At 30.6% G+C, this 15,362-nt stretch overlaps 1 protein-coding gene across 1 annotated transcript; it reads left to right on the forward strand.

Moving 5' to 3' along the window:
- The first annotated feature begins 371 nt into the window (after positions 1-371).
- LOC122592780 (protein YIF1B-A-like) lies at positions 372-5,347 on the forward strand. The gene is made up of 5 exons (XM_043765092.1): positions 372-545; positions 2,370-2,553; positions 3,698-3,796; positions 3,889-4,040; positions 4,779-5,347. Exons 2-5 carry the CDS (start codon positions 2,383-2,385, stop codon positions 5,164-5,166), a joined length of 810 nt encoding a protein of 269 aa, XP_043621027.1. The 5' UTR covers positions 372-545; positions 2,370-2,382; the 3' UTR covers positions 5,167-5,347.
- Positions 5,348-15,362: the final 10,015 nt, after the last annotated feature.

Genomic DNA, 15,362 nt, shown 5'->3' on the forward strand with positions numbered 1-15,362 from the left:
TTTAAAAATTTTAAAACTTAGAATATTTTGTTGTTATACTAATTAATATTTTGAAGTTTTTAGCTATAATTAAAATAAATGAAAACGTATATAAACCTTATTAGTTCGATGATGATCCACATATGAAAACAAAATAATTAATTAACAATGGAATTCGGAACAGACTCAAATTCTTCCGATACCTACACTCGTAAATAAATAGAGAAAGATTATTACGAGTATTTATTAAGATAATTATATATAGTATCTGTAGATATTTTTTTATTATTAAAACTTAAAAAGACACGTATCATTAAGCCATTTGTAGATCAATAAATGCTATAAATTTTTTTTAGTTTATTGGTAGATTAAGTTTAGTTATTTACATTCCGACATAGCCCCCCTCTTTCACAAATCACACACATAAAAAAATAAAAATAAGCAAAGCCTTACGCACCAAGCAAAAAAAATAAAATATAATCAGATCTACACCTCCGTCAACAACCACCGTTATCCAGCGCCGTCGCGTTTCTCAGTCACCGGAATCTCATCGGTTATTTTTACCGGTTCGTTTCCATTTACACAGATGCTTTAATTGTTATAATCACTTATAAATTTGTATAGATTCTGAATTATCTGTAATATATATATATATATATATATATATTATATTCTGGTTGTGAATGCCGAATATATATGGATCTACTTTGCACTGTTTTAGTTATTATTTATATACATGCTGATGCTGTGATATTTTATGTATATATATATATATGTATATGTATAAGTTAGGGTTTCAATAAGAAATAGTAAGTTATTTGGTGTAATTTTACATTTATTTGAGTTATATAAGTAGAAAATTTATATATTATTTAACAGTTTTTAATATATAGCTTTAATGTTTGACATTAGTATTAGCAAACTCGTAGTTTTCATTTTGATGCATCCGTAAACAGATGCATTTTGGGCGTATCGAACTTTTATTCAATGATAATGATTTGAAACTTTATCAAAGACTTTATTCGAGCTTACTAAGTATCGAACATGTAAAATTCGGCAACCTTTAATGTTAAGGAGTCTTCGCTTTTGATTCTTGAACCTCAGTCTATATATGTAAGAATGGCGATCTATATGTATTAAATTTAGGGTTGGATTATGACTTTTAGTATGATGTTGTAGTTAGAAGGTTACATTACTAAAAAGTTTACAATTGTGGTTGATTAGGGAATGGAGAATAGGAGCCGTGTTATTTGAGATTCAATTTAGATGCAGTACATTTATATAAAAACAATCGAAAATCGCTACAAAAATCTGAGAATTTAATTTTAATCAGTAGAGTCAAAATTTGATTGCTTTGTAGAGGATGTTCTTTTCTGCTTCAGAATCCATTGTTGTACAATAGTTGCTACACGTTGAACTTATGACCCATCCAAAGTTTCCTGTCATTGTGTTTTCTATTTCTTATAATCTGGTGTGCCTGTGGTGAAATAGTCTCTTAGTACTTGTGAATTGTGATGTAGTGTATATCCATAGCATTTTTTGGATGTTAAACATTATTATCGAAGTCTCCAAGGTTTGACATGTGTGTTGTTTTCAGGCAGAATATGTGATTAATTTAATCCAGTTGTCATTTTCTTTTAGTAGACAAATCAGGAATAAGAAAATGTTTTGCACGGTTTGCTTGGAAAAATACTTAGAAACTAATGAGATTTGATGGATGAAAAACATGAATAATTGTTGTAGTGCAGTAGTCGACTATTCACATAATATCTATATACGGACAAGCATGATTATTATGTCTGCTTTACATAAAATAAGTTTTAATTGACGAAGCCAGGCTTTTGGGTTGCAAAAGATATCATTATCGATGCTTTGGATACTTTTGTAGTTCTATATTGTTAGGAACAGTAGGGTTGTACAACGGAAGCAAAACAGAAAATAAATAAGAACACGAGAATATAACGTTGTATCTCACACAAAGTGTGTGAACTAATCCACGGCTGCAACTAGGGATTTTATTAAGCTCAATGATACAGAATTACAATACAATAGACAGGTATATATAGGAGACAGCTAGGGTTTCCAAACTTGGTCCCCAATAAACCTAATTAGAACCAGCTTTATCAAGGCCTAATTAAAAGCCAGCCGGCCCGAATTAAAAAACAGGCCCAAACAAGGACTTCACACCCAACATATATGACCATATCAAAAGATGACATCTGAGCTAAATCTGTAAAACTGTGGTTCTACCCTAATCTCTATATTTTCATCCACATTATGCTTGTTTCAAGCGTATATATTGGACTTGTTTTTATTTTATATTCCAGAATCTTTTGTATGAATGTACCCTGCATAATAGCATTGTCACAACATGTCCTCTTCTTTTTCAGGTCCTTGTTTAATATGTATGATAATCATGGAGGGTTACCTGGGGGGCCAAGACCCCCATCAAACACACCACAAACTCCCTTTGGAAATCCATTTTATGGTGCCAGCTCGGGACTAATCAGAGGTGGACTCGGTGCGTATGGAGAAAAGATTTTAGGTTCAAGCTCAGAGTACGTGCAAAGCAATGTAAGTAACATTACCAGCAATTGTTTCTACTTTTTAATTATCTGTAGATCACATTCTTACTTCCAGATTTTCTTGCATTACATTTAAGGAAAAGAGGGGATTAATGGTTTCCAAAAAATAACATACTTGAGCAGTTGCTTAATTAGACAGTTGGGGATAATATAAGAAAGTGATATATGGACGTTGATACATCATGCATGAAATATTTTAATGCAAGGAAAGTTTGACTAAGTTTTCAAGCATGAGGGAGTAAGCAGGATCATGTTTGCCTGCTCTTCATTTCTGTGACTCTGCATTGCTTGTACAGTTGTACGAAAGTTAATGCAACTCTAAGGAGTATATACCATCAGGGTGTAATTGTGTTGCATGTAGCACTATTTGTTTTGGGTGGTTATTGGTTTGATTGTCTTTTATTCGTGCCCTGCCAATCTGCCATGATATTTCTCTCTTTTTTGTGCCTAAAAGCTGAATCTTCTTGTAGTAGTAATGGGGAGTAGTCTAGCAAATTCAACTGCATGGTGGATATCTGAATTTGCCTTCTGGTTGCCCTAAATTATAGGGTAACAACAGTGAAAGTTTCTGAAATAAAAACAGAGATCCATTCATCTTTCTTTGTATATTTTATACTAAGATGCTTTTCTAATCATCTTTCACACACGAAAACCTGGTATACTATAAAATTTAACTTAAGATATTAGATGTCTAGTGCATCAAGACACATGAATCAAATATTGTCGATCTCATATGTAAATCAGAATCATATCTTATTGGCTTTGTTTCTTTGAGCATTAGACTAGCAAGAATAGGTCATTAATGACAAACATATACCACATGAACTATTGTTTTCTGTTGTTATGTGGTGCAATTGCACTGATCAGAAATATTATTGTGATAAGGATGGTCTGGTTATACACAATATACATAGAGGCATTATAGTTTGAGCCTCAACTGTCTTGTTAGATGCAGTCTGACCCTTCTGAAAACCTGACAGTTGATATGTTTAGCTTTAGGCTGGGAAACAAATCTGCCTTTTTGGTTTAAGTGTACAAAAATCATATAGCTGCATTATCCATCTCACACTGTGATTTGATTCTGTAATTTCCACGTATAATGTCTTGTTCCTTACAGTTTTCTTTGTTAACAGATTAGTCGATACTTTTCTGATCCACAATATTATTTCCAAGTCAACGACCATTATGTGAGGAACAAATTGAAGGTTGTCCTGTTCCCTTTTCTGCACAGGGTATGCTCTAGGTCATCATCATCATACTTTCATTTTTTTGCTCTTCCTTTGCTTAACCCTATGTTTTAAGCTGCTTGGTTTTCTTAATCTAGGGTCACTGGACAAGAATAACTGAACCAGTAGGGGGTAGGCTATCATATAAGCCCCCCATTTATGATATCAATGCTCCAGATCTGTATATTCCATTGATGGCTTTTGGTACATATGTTGTTCTTGCTGGCTTCTCATTGGGACTTCAAGGGAAGTAAGTATATGCTTCCCATTATACACTCCTATCAGTTGCATTGAACCGAGGAGGGCAACACTGGCAGACCGACCCATTGGCTATTACCCATCACTTGAGGTGGAAAATTGAGCCGGCAGTAATGAGTAATATGTGTTGAATTGGGCTGGGTTTGATTGTCATAAATGGTTTTGGTTAAAAAAGTTGATATTTTTTATATGCTTTTAGTGTGTCAAATATGATTATAAAAAGTTATATAATAAAACAGGGTTTTGCTACTCTCATTCCTATCCATATATTTAGGAGGTCATTATGTTTAATGTACAAAACTTATATTAGTTACGTGCATGTTCTAACATTCATAGCACGAGATTTAAGAGGTATTCTGTGTATGAAAAGTACAATTGGCGTAACATCTGACAAGTTCTACCTAGCTGACAAAATTTCTTGTTAACTATTTTGTTTACCAGTCTGGCCCTGTATTTATAATTCCTCATTGACCTTGTTCACTAGTAAATGAGTTAAACTTTGAGATGTGACAGTATAGGACTTTAGCAGTGCCAGAAATATGAATTATGCATGCCGACTACCAAATGCTATATTATGATCAATAATATAGAAGTAAAGAGGGGAAAAAAAGATCTGGAACGTACTGAAACTCAGGAAACGATGTTACAAAATTGATGCTATTGACACTTTAAAATTCAAAATCGTCAACATAATCTCCCCGTTTTATCTCTAACGGTTGTTAATTTGCAGGTTTACCCCAGAGGCTCTGAACTGGCTATTCATGAAAGGAATAGTGGGTTGGTTTTTACAGGTTTCACTCCTAAAGATGTCACTCTTTTCATTGGGTGGTGCAGAGGCACCTCTGTTGGACATAGTAGCTTACGCCGGTTATGGCTTCACTGGATTGTGCCTTGCGGTCCTTGGTAAAATCATCATGTCTTACTCTTACTACTTCTTGATGCCATGGACGTGTCTGTGCATGGGAATCTTCTTGGTGAAAACTATGAAACGAGTACTCTTTTCAGAGGTTAGGAGTTTTGATTCCAGCAGGCACCATTACTTACTGCTGTTTATAGCATTAGCACAGTTTCCGCTCTTCATTTGGCTCGGAAATATTACTGTGAATTGGCTTTTTTAAAACATGTAGAAAAAGTGTATTGCTTTAAGGCTAGTTTTTGATGTAGTAATGCCACTTGAGGCAAGCAAAATAGGCTACTTTTTCAAGTTCTGGTTTTACTTTTTGGAGTGCATAATGAATCTTATTTATACAAAATTGGACGTTTGTAGTGGAGCATGTAAAATGAGGCTCTTTGGATAAACTGCATATGTTGTGTTTTGTTTGTGTTTTTTTTTCCCATATACCAGATATAATTTTGTTAGTTAAATTTTCAACTTAATTGATATAAATACATAATTGAAATTAGAGAACATGTTTCAAATTATTGTTGAATTTTGTTTGTTATCGATATGCCATATTACAGATTCAGTTTTGTTAGTTATATTTTCAATTTAATATGTATGTCATATTGAATATTCTATGTAGTTGGTCGAGTGACATCCTACATAGGCCTAGATATGATCTAATTCGGATATCAGGGAATAATATCATGGATTTATTTGGTGGTATATGGCTTACAAATTATCGCAAAATTAATCTGCTGATTCCTTTAAATCCAGCCTCCAAATCTTATCGCAAAATTAATCTGCTGATTCCTTTGAAGCCAGCCTCCAAATCTATCACCTCGAGAAGTATAAATAATTAAATATATACAATCTTCATCTCACTTATAATTTGAAGAGTTCGTTGAGTTTAGATATGTCTGGATAACTTAACTACTGATGCATGTCTCCTTTTTCTCTTATCATTAGGCTTATAAATATATACCTTGTATTATTTTTGTTTGCTTAACTAAACTGAAGTTCAACACTTAAGTTAAAGAAATATTATTACATTTGGAATTTGCTTTCGTTAAGGAAGCTATGGTCATGGTTAAACTTGCTATAGTAAAAATCAAACATTAATTGAGTACAAAAAATTTCATATTGTTATCACTTTCCGTAATAAGATTTCTAAATTGTGTATGAACATGGAGTCCATTAGACCATTAACTTTGTTCATGATAAGTTTTTTAGCTACATTTCATATTTTTATGTATTATACATTTTTAGTTATAACCCTTTAACTACTAATTACTAACTCGTTAAAAAAAAAAAAAAAAAAAAAAACTTAAGATCATGGTCAGGTAGGTCAACGTATACTTGATTACCTTGCGTAAAAGGGTTGTGTACATGAACTCAATAAATTTTTATTCTAACAGTAGTCAAATTAATCTAACAATTTAAGGGTTTTATGCTTATATATTTCGTACAAACAATTTGAATTGATCATCGGTAATATATTTATAAACCCTATAGAGTATGACATAATGAAAAAGTCATTAATAGCTAGCCATTTGGTATGAAGCCCATGGGCCATAGCATAGGATACTTCGAGTTCTAGAGCGAGAGATTTTTGTGGGATGAATCATGAGTGAGTTGACAAATTTGATGCTATTTTTTAGTATTAATTTTTTTTTTTTTTTTAAAGTTAGTTTCGATTCAGACGTGCTGGAGACAATTTTAACCAATAAATCGTTGGACCTCCAACCGCCTCCTCATGGAAAATACCTTGAGATGAGAAACGCAAAACTCGAACCCGATACCTTAAGAAAAACTCATTTCCGAAACTCACATAGCGGATTTAGAAGATGTACATAATATAATAATAATAATAGTTATAAAAAACAAAATATGTATGGCTTCTATTTCCTTCATAGGGTTGGCGGCTAATGATAATAATATTATTATTTTAAAGGCCAAAACTTATAAAACTTGTAATAGTTGTTTTATGACATAAGAATATGTGATGCTTTGGAACTTCTGAATTCTGATCATATATGGTTGATTTTTCATTTATGGATATATATGATTATCTATAGGGATGATCATAAATTCCCAAATCCCGATCCCGTACCGGTACCGTCCCGATCCCGGTACCGAAAAGAGGTACCGAATCCCGAGTGGGACCGGTACCGGTACTCACTTTTGAGAGTTTGCGGGATCGGTACTAGATGGTACCGGTACCGGGAAAATCCCGAAGAGTCCCGACTAGCTGATGTTCTACTCGATATAATAAGAAAAACTTGGTGTTTTTGATGATAAATATCATATATATGTTTAAATAATTCGATTGGTGCTAGGAATTTTATCACCAGCAAGATAAGGATTTTGGTTTTCTTTCATATGTCATGTCAGCATAATCTGTACATACAAATTGTATTCCAATATTTAAAAATCATAAGCAAGTATTTACATTTTATATTGATGAAGTATCAATTATTCATGCCAGTAGCTAAGTTGGCAACATGCCATACTTAAGAAGGGAGGATATGAAAAAACTTCAATATTAGACGAGTAAGAAGGTGAAATACGCTTTTATCAGATGCATAAAGGACTCCATAAGTTGTCAAGACAACGGTAGCTTCGGCTATCACTCTTGAGTCATTTGCTCCTATCACTGTCATAAATTCATAATGAACAAAAACAGATATACTTCTTTAACTCATTATTCTTACATGTGTTTAGTGTTATAATTTATCTTTCAGTATAAATGTTTTGTCAAACTCATCTTCATACATGTATTTACTGTTATAAGATATAAAGATTATGTAGAAATATATTTGAATATTTTTGTAAACTTCTTTAACTTCCTATGGCTATGAGCAAGATGAAATTCCAATTATTCTATTAGCTTCGTGTTCAATTATTTGTATAATCGGGACTAGTCGGGATTGGTACCGATATCCCGGTTCCGGTACCAATTCAAATGGGACCGGGATCGGTACTCACTTTTGGTCAAATTCGGGATCGGTATCGTCGGTACCGGGACCGGTACGGGACGGGACGGTACCAGTCTCATGCCCATCCCTAATTATCTATATCTATATATCTATTTAGGGTGGGTTACCGTGAGACATAAAAACCAAAATAAGAGTAAGAAATGTGAGAATTACGATTTTTATTTTTCTTTGTTTTTTTGGTGTGGTTTTTTAATTTTTAATTTCTATATTTTAATATATCTTCATTACTAATCTTTTTCTAATATAAAATATAATTCACAAATAAGTGAAAATCCAAAGACTTTCATGAGTTTGACTAAACTGTATAAAGGACTATGTTAATACTGTAAAGAAAATCTTTAAATTGTTGTGGAAAAGGTGAAAAGCATCAAAGAAACTCTCTAATCATGGAGACTAAATAGTCATCCTTACAAGATTACATGTTACTAAAAAGCTAAGCTACAAAATCTACTTTCTATAAATTTGAAATTGAAAGAGAAATAAACTTATTAAAAAGATATACAAATTAAATAACGTTTAATTTAAAGTAGACAGGGAATAATTTTAAATGCAAAAAGTAAAATTAATGATACGAACTTTTGTTTGATTGTCTTTTGCAAGCTCACACAATACTTATCTCTTGATCTATTTTGTTGACTTTTGCGTTATGTATTAAAATATTAATTAAAGTAACTAAAACAACATAGTTTTATAAAAAGAACTTCATGATTATATAAAGCCTAACTAATTTATTTTAAATCTATGAAAATCAACTCATCTTTTATTTTAAAGAAATTAAAATAAATACATTATTTTTAAATAAGTACACTAATAGTTAATTTAACTTAAAACACATATACAGAATCCATTTTCATAAAATAATAACTTTATTGAAATAAAATACATAATATAAAACTCATGTTTATCTCAGATATCCAACTAATTAAATAATAATAAAAAAAATCTTTTTAATAAATAAAAAAACAAACTTTGTTTACAATTAGTATTCAATATTATAACATATTCAAGTTATTTATAATTATAACTTATCAAATTATCAATGACTGTATAATATATATAAAGTAATAATAATTGATAACAATTATATAATCCAAAACTTTCATGAAAAACAAATACCAAAATAAAAAGTACAATAATTTTTTTGATTGTATTGCTCAAAAAATTGTTACAACAAGAAGCATTGACATGATATTGATAGACGAACATGTTAAACGATTTCGTCAATGTTCCAGTAGTACATTCCGCTATTTTGATTTTCCTTACATTATTTATATTTGAATTTACCGGTTGTTCTTTCATAATTTTAGTTACATTATTGAACTCACTTAATTGTTCTTTAACAATTTTTCTTGGATTACATATACTTAACTTTCTCATTAATATGTCATAAACAATCTGTGTATTTGATACGAGTCTAAATCTAGTAGTTTTATAAAAAGAACTTCATGATTATATAAAGCCTAACTAATTTATTTTAAATCTATGAAAAATCAACTCATCTTTTATTTTAACAAAATTAAAATAAATACATTTTTTAAAAAAATCTTTTATTATACTAAATCACAGTTGCTCTAATAACTTATCGACCAATCACAGCTCTCGATTTCTTAATGTTGACTTTTGTTTTCAATTTTGACTTCAATTTATATATCCGATAGAATAATAGCTAATATTTATCCAATAAAACAATAACTAATATATATCCAATAATATTTCTATCATATATATATATAATTAAAATAAATTAAATTTAATGTAAATATATTAATATTTTAATAGTAGTTGTACTATTTTAATTTTAATTTTAATCTATATATATATACATATATACTAAAACACAGTTGAACTAATGACTTATTAACCAATCTTATTGTTCGATTTTATCAAATTATTAACCAATCTTATCGCTCGATTTCATCAAATTGACTCTCGCTAATGTCATCATTTAGTTTTTTACATAATTTTATTTAATCAATAAAAAACAAATAACTAAATTAATTATTTTTACAATGTTATTAAAATTGGTTTCTATCTACAAAGCACGATTTGCATACACGAACAATTGTACATTGCCGTATCTTTCACACACGAACAATTGTACATTGCAGTATCTCGAGTTAAGTCGAGAAGGGACTTTAGAGTGTGAATATGTGACAAAGATGAGAAGACAAAAAACACTACAACAAATTTCGTCTATAAAGAAGTCTTTCAAATGATAAAGGATGGTATATGTTTTCAATGTTCTTTTATTACATTAGTTTTTTTTCCTATTAGCTTAACATTATTGACATTTGAATTGAACTTAGTATCAATATCTAACGTTAATAATGTCGTAAGTCTCGTGTCCAGTGTTAGACACGGGTCTAAAATCTAGTAAGTACACTAATAGTTAATTTAACTTAAAACATAGATTAATAAACACTATTTTTAATACACCGATTACATAAGTAATATTTAATAAAATACTTTTGACTTCTTATTTTTTTATTTTTTTTATTTTACACTTAATAAAAACTATTTATTAAGCATATTGAATGGAACATTAATTCAAAATGAAATTGCATGTTTATAACATGAAAATTAGTAGATTTAAAGATGAAAATAGAGCTTATTTTATCTAATGTGGGGAAATTCGTGAATAACGAACAGATAACCGGATATAATCAAACTCTGAAAGGCGTGTAATCACTTTCAGATTGAATCAATTTGGCGGTTCACCCAAACTATTCAATCGGATACAATTCAGAGAATTAAGAACGTTCTGTGTGTTTATTATTTGAGAGAAAAGAACCAGAAATAAAGAAGAAAAGAGAATGACCAGAAATCTTGTTACGGGGTGTGTAAATCCACCAAAACGGCAGTTATTTGCAAGGTTTCGAAATTACCATTTTTAGTCCCTCAGCTCGACCCCAGCCAGGGGCTCTGCCCCTTGGACCCCGCTCCCAGGGGCGCTGCCCCCGGACCCCGTACCTTTCGCCCCTAAGGTCATAATAAATTCAAATAGGCGTGCACTCCGCACCACTAATCCTATATGATGTATTATTATGACGTTATTGATCAAACAAGTTAACCTAATTACACTAAAATATCCAACATCTAAGATAGTTAATAAATTTTAGATACATTTACTTAATTTAAATATGTATATAACTGTTTATCTTGGGTGGTAAACGTATTATCTATGGATAACAAAAACATCTTGCATCTAGCAAAGAAGGATCAAATGAAATAGTATTTAGGGGGTTTTCAGTGGTGGGGGTTTTCAACAAAATAGTTCTCTCTTAAGGATTTAAGGTTTGAATCTTGTCACATGCAAATGTGGTAAGAGACCTTAACAATGATATACTTATCTAGCGCATGGGGAGCAAACCCTTTAGGGCATTGCCAGAAATCGAACCGGCGTGGACGCATCCACGTGGAGGGTGTTAGTCATTTATCTATTCTTTTTTTTAAAAAAAAAAAGGAAATAGTATTTACCAGATTAGATATCCATGTCAACATATTTATGGATTTTAAGCTGCACGACATACGGAGTAAATATATATTCCAAGAAATTTCAAATGCTTGCCGTTTGAAATGATGACCAAAAATCATGATTACTGTTAGCAAAACAGGAACCTTAAGCCCAATTTATAATCACATCCCCGACCTACAATTTCTACTACTATATATATATGAAGTACTTTTTATTCTTTTATGTTAGGCTAGATTATTTCCGGCCGCGTATTTATAATTTATGCCATGTTAAATTTTTATAATAGCGTAAATTAGCAAATATCTAATCGGGTAGAAATTGAACCGCTAAGTAATATGAAGTTATATTGATGGTTGTTGAGATTTCAGTTAACAGTCATCGAACCATTGAGAATAGATACATCATCTACTAGAGGTCTCGCTAAGTAAGTTTTCCGTTTGTTTGGATGTCTTTCCTTCATCCGCATTGTCTGCATTGTCATTGTGTTTGTGCTCTAACGTTTTGCTCGAATAATTTTGTTCTCTACTAAATTTACTAACAATTCAATTATCAATCTATATATCGCATGTTGTGCTAATCTAACTTAAAGTGATGCATAATATCTTTGCGTTTTTTATACAATTATTCTTTTGATAGATAGTTGGGATAACTTACTATAGATTTCATTTTTTTTATTTAAAAAATAAAAATCAACCCGAAATCTATTCAGTAATTTATGAAGAGTTATGTAGTATGTGTATATATAAATATAGATATATACATGTTATATTTTATGATAATATATATTTGGTTAATTAACCCTATTCGACTAATCCTATCGTTCTGACCAGTGAATTGGTAAGAAACCCGGTTTAACATCTAGTCCAATTTCTAAAACATTAATTAAATATTAATAAGATATTAACAATGTAAAGTTGAATCTTGGTATTATAATTCAAAGGTCACGAATTTTCTAACTTGATCCTTTAAGTTGTTTTCAACTTGATGAAATTTTCATCCAAAATATAATATGTCTATTAATTGAAGATACTAATGTAGGTAGGGACTAGCTAGTAGAATAAATAGATGATTGAAGTTTAAAGCCAATCATACCAATTTTTTAACCATTGTAGCTTGGTAACTTTGTTGGTAAATTTGTCGTCTATTCATGCATTTCCTAGCTTTATATCAAAAAAGTGGGAAACCCACCCCATAATCTTAAACAATGATTAGAGATCATTATCAATCATATTTAGATACAACTTTACGATCCCAGCCTGTCATCACAATCCTATCTATCGCTTTCAAATCGCGATTAGGTTTTGGTTCTATTATATTGATCATACAAAATACTCTTTTTCAAGTAGTAATGTAGTATTATCATTTATTATTATGAGTTTATTGCATGAATATAGTTACAACCAGTGTTGTGAAACTCGGCTGATACACCCCGGTACAGTCAAGTCGGATCGTGTATCGGCCAACTGACGATACGAGTTTGCCATACTCGATCTGAAAATCGTCAGGGTTCCAGACTCGGGCCAACTTGGTCAAGACTCGGTTGTATCGGTCAAGAATGGACTATATCGGTCAAGACTCGGCTGTATCGGATCGGGTCAACCAAAGTCAACATTTTTTTTCTTTTTTTAGGCTTTTATTAATTATGTTATTGTTTCTAGACAATTATGTTTAAGTTGAAAAATCATGTTGTATTTAAGTTTGAAGTTTTATATATATTTTTAACTTTTTCTTGCATATAATTTCATGAACTATTATTTTATACATAAAAAACCCACTATTCACCGATCCAATTTCGATCAGATTTTAAAAAAATCTTGTCTCCCCCCTCGCCGATCCGCTCCTAATTCCCGAGTTTCACAACCTTGGTTACAACCTTGTATAATTGTAATAGTTATTTTCTTGCTCGTTTATAGTCATTAAAAACTTGTATAATTAACTAATGTTAGAGCACTAACATCCTTTCAATTGATCTGACGAAGGAAAGTCTTTCCAATGAAGACTTGGATTATGGAAAACTTGAGTTCGAGTCCCAAAGAGTGTAAGATTTACCTCTATTAATTGTCGTGTCTTCAAGTAAATTAATAGGGGGTTTCCCCCCTACCAAGTATTGGGTGAGGGAATCTTTAACGTGTATACGGTTAAGACAACATAATCAAGACCCCGTTCGCACGTGTAGAAAAAAAAATGATTCTCCTAATAATTTTTCTACCAACAAGATATGACATATCATAAAGTTGGAAGAAAATTTTATGAGATTAGAGTTATATAAAAGTCTGGCTATAAACATGAGGTTATTAATATAATTAATATACGACATGAAGTTATTTTTGTTTATATGAACTAAATTTATTATAATAGACTTCGGCAAGAGGTTGATTCTTTTCAAAATTAGTGTAATGGAAAATTTTATTTACCAAATTAGTATACTTTTAAAAATATTTACCATTTTAGTATAAAACCTAAATAAATATTATATTTTATTAATTTAAAATATAACACCTTAGAACTTTTCAAACCAACTAACATTGCAATAGTCACAACTACCTGTACATTAGAATATGTGGAATTTTAATAAATAAGTTACAGAACACCAATAGCAATACAAATGGTCATGCTCAGAACATCAACATTACGTATTAATGTGTTGAAAGAAATACTCTAGCTTGAAACACTGGTTTGGGTCAATTTATATTTTTAGACAAAATGGTAGCAGCAAAAAGTTTTATCCAATTGCAACACATACATTCGCTCCTATTTAGTGCCTAAAAACACAACTAAAAATTAGTATATTCCATTGAGAATAACGTAACAACAATTAAATTGATATGGCCTAAGGTCTTATATGATCATAATTTAAGACGCATGACGCAAACAAATAGCCAATATCGGAAAATGTCGTGAATCATATGTTTGTTGACAATTTGAATAATTGTATCTTTATACTAGATATCGAGCATAACATTGAGTAATGTTATGTTGTACAGACTCACAAAGATCTTGCAAGGAAAGATTAACTATAAAATTGTATTGCATTAAAAATATAGATGTGTATTGATATTTTATATATAAAAAATTGTTATTCAAATATATATGTAAGTATGTAACAATAAAAAGAAGTCAAGATAGTTTATTCCGCCTTATATGTGCCGTGATTTGTTTTTAATCAATAATTAGGGATTTTTTTATTTTTAGTTAAATTAGGTTTTATACGTAAATATTTTTAAAATATATTAATTTGATAAATAAATTTATTAAATATACTACTTTAGAAAAAAACTCCAGGAAATAATCCGAGTTGGTTAATAGCTAATTGCCTAATTTTAGTAACTGAACTTCCTAGACTACTCTTCCCTATTACGATGTGAATACAACTACCACAAACACGATATGATGTCATCATCTATAACTGAATAAAACTTTTTAACTTTTGGTATATCTATCTTCTGTTTCACTAAAAATGACAACACCAAGTTATTTCCCCTCCACATTGTATTTTGGAATTTACCTAAACATTTTACTGATCTCATATAAGCACTACATTTAATCAGCAAAAAAGTAAATAGTTATCATGGATCATAATGAGAAGATATCAATGGACTTGTGTTTGGTTGGTGTTCTAACTTTTAGCTATAAAAATCATTGGTATTAATAGGATTTTTGAGATAAAGATTGAGTGACAAATATGAGATAAGAAACATTTTTTCACTACCCATATCATGGTGTTTGCCATATCAATGAGAATATGTATAAAAAGAAAGGTGACTCATAAATCCCAAAAAGATATCAACCCAAGTGGCACCATGTTTTTAACTTCTTGTACCAATTTAGCAACTTTATGAAGTAGAGGGTGAAAAGTTGTAAATTTTCACAGTGAAAAAAGTCTTATAAACAGAAGTTTGAAAGATGAAAAAGCCCACAAAATATAACTACTTTTTCTTTGTGTGTGTAAACTTTTGATCA

Source organism: Erigeron canadensis, chromosome 3 (genome assembly GCF_010389155.1).
Source record: "Erigeron canadensis isolate Cc75 chromosome 3, C_canadensis_v1, whole genome shotgun sequence".
Taxonomy (NCBI): Eukaryota; Viridiplantae; Streptophyta; class Magnoliopsida; order Asterales; family Asteraceae; genus Erigeron; species Erigeron canadensis.

Bases quoted from the DNA above. Each gene is read 5' to 3' on its own strand.
- LOC122592780 (XM_043765092.1), top strand. From the start codon at position 2,383: ATGTATGATAATCATGGAGGGTTACCTGGGGGGCCAAGACCCCCATCA. The intron at 3,797-3,888 runs GTATGCTCTAGG...TTCTTAATCTAG, and splicing joins TGTTCCCTTTTCTGCACAGG to GGTCACTGGACAAGAATAAC. The intron at 4,041-4,778 runs GTAAGTATATGC...GTTAATTTGCAG, and splicing joins TCATTGGGACTTCAAGGGAA to GTTTACCCCAGAGGCTCTGA.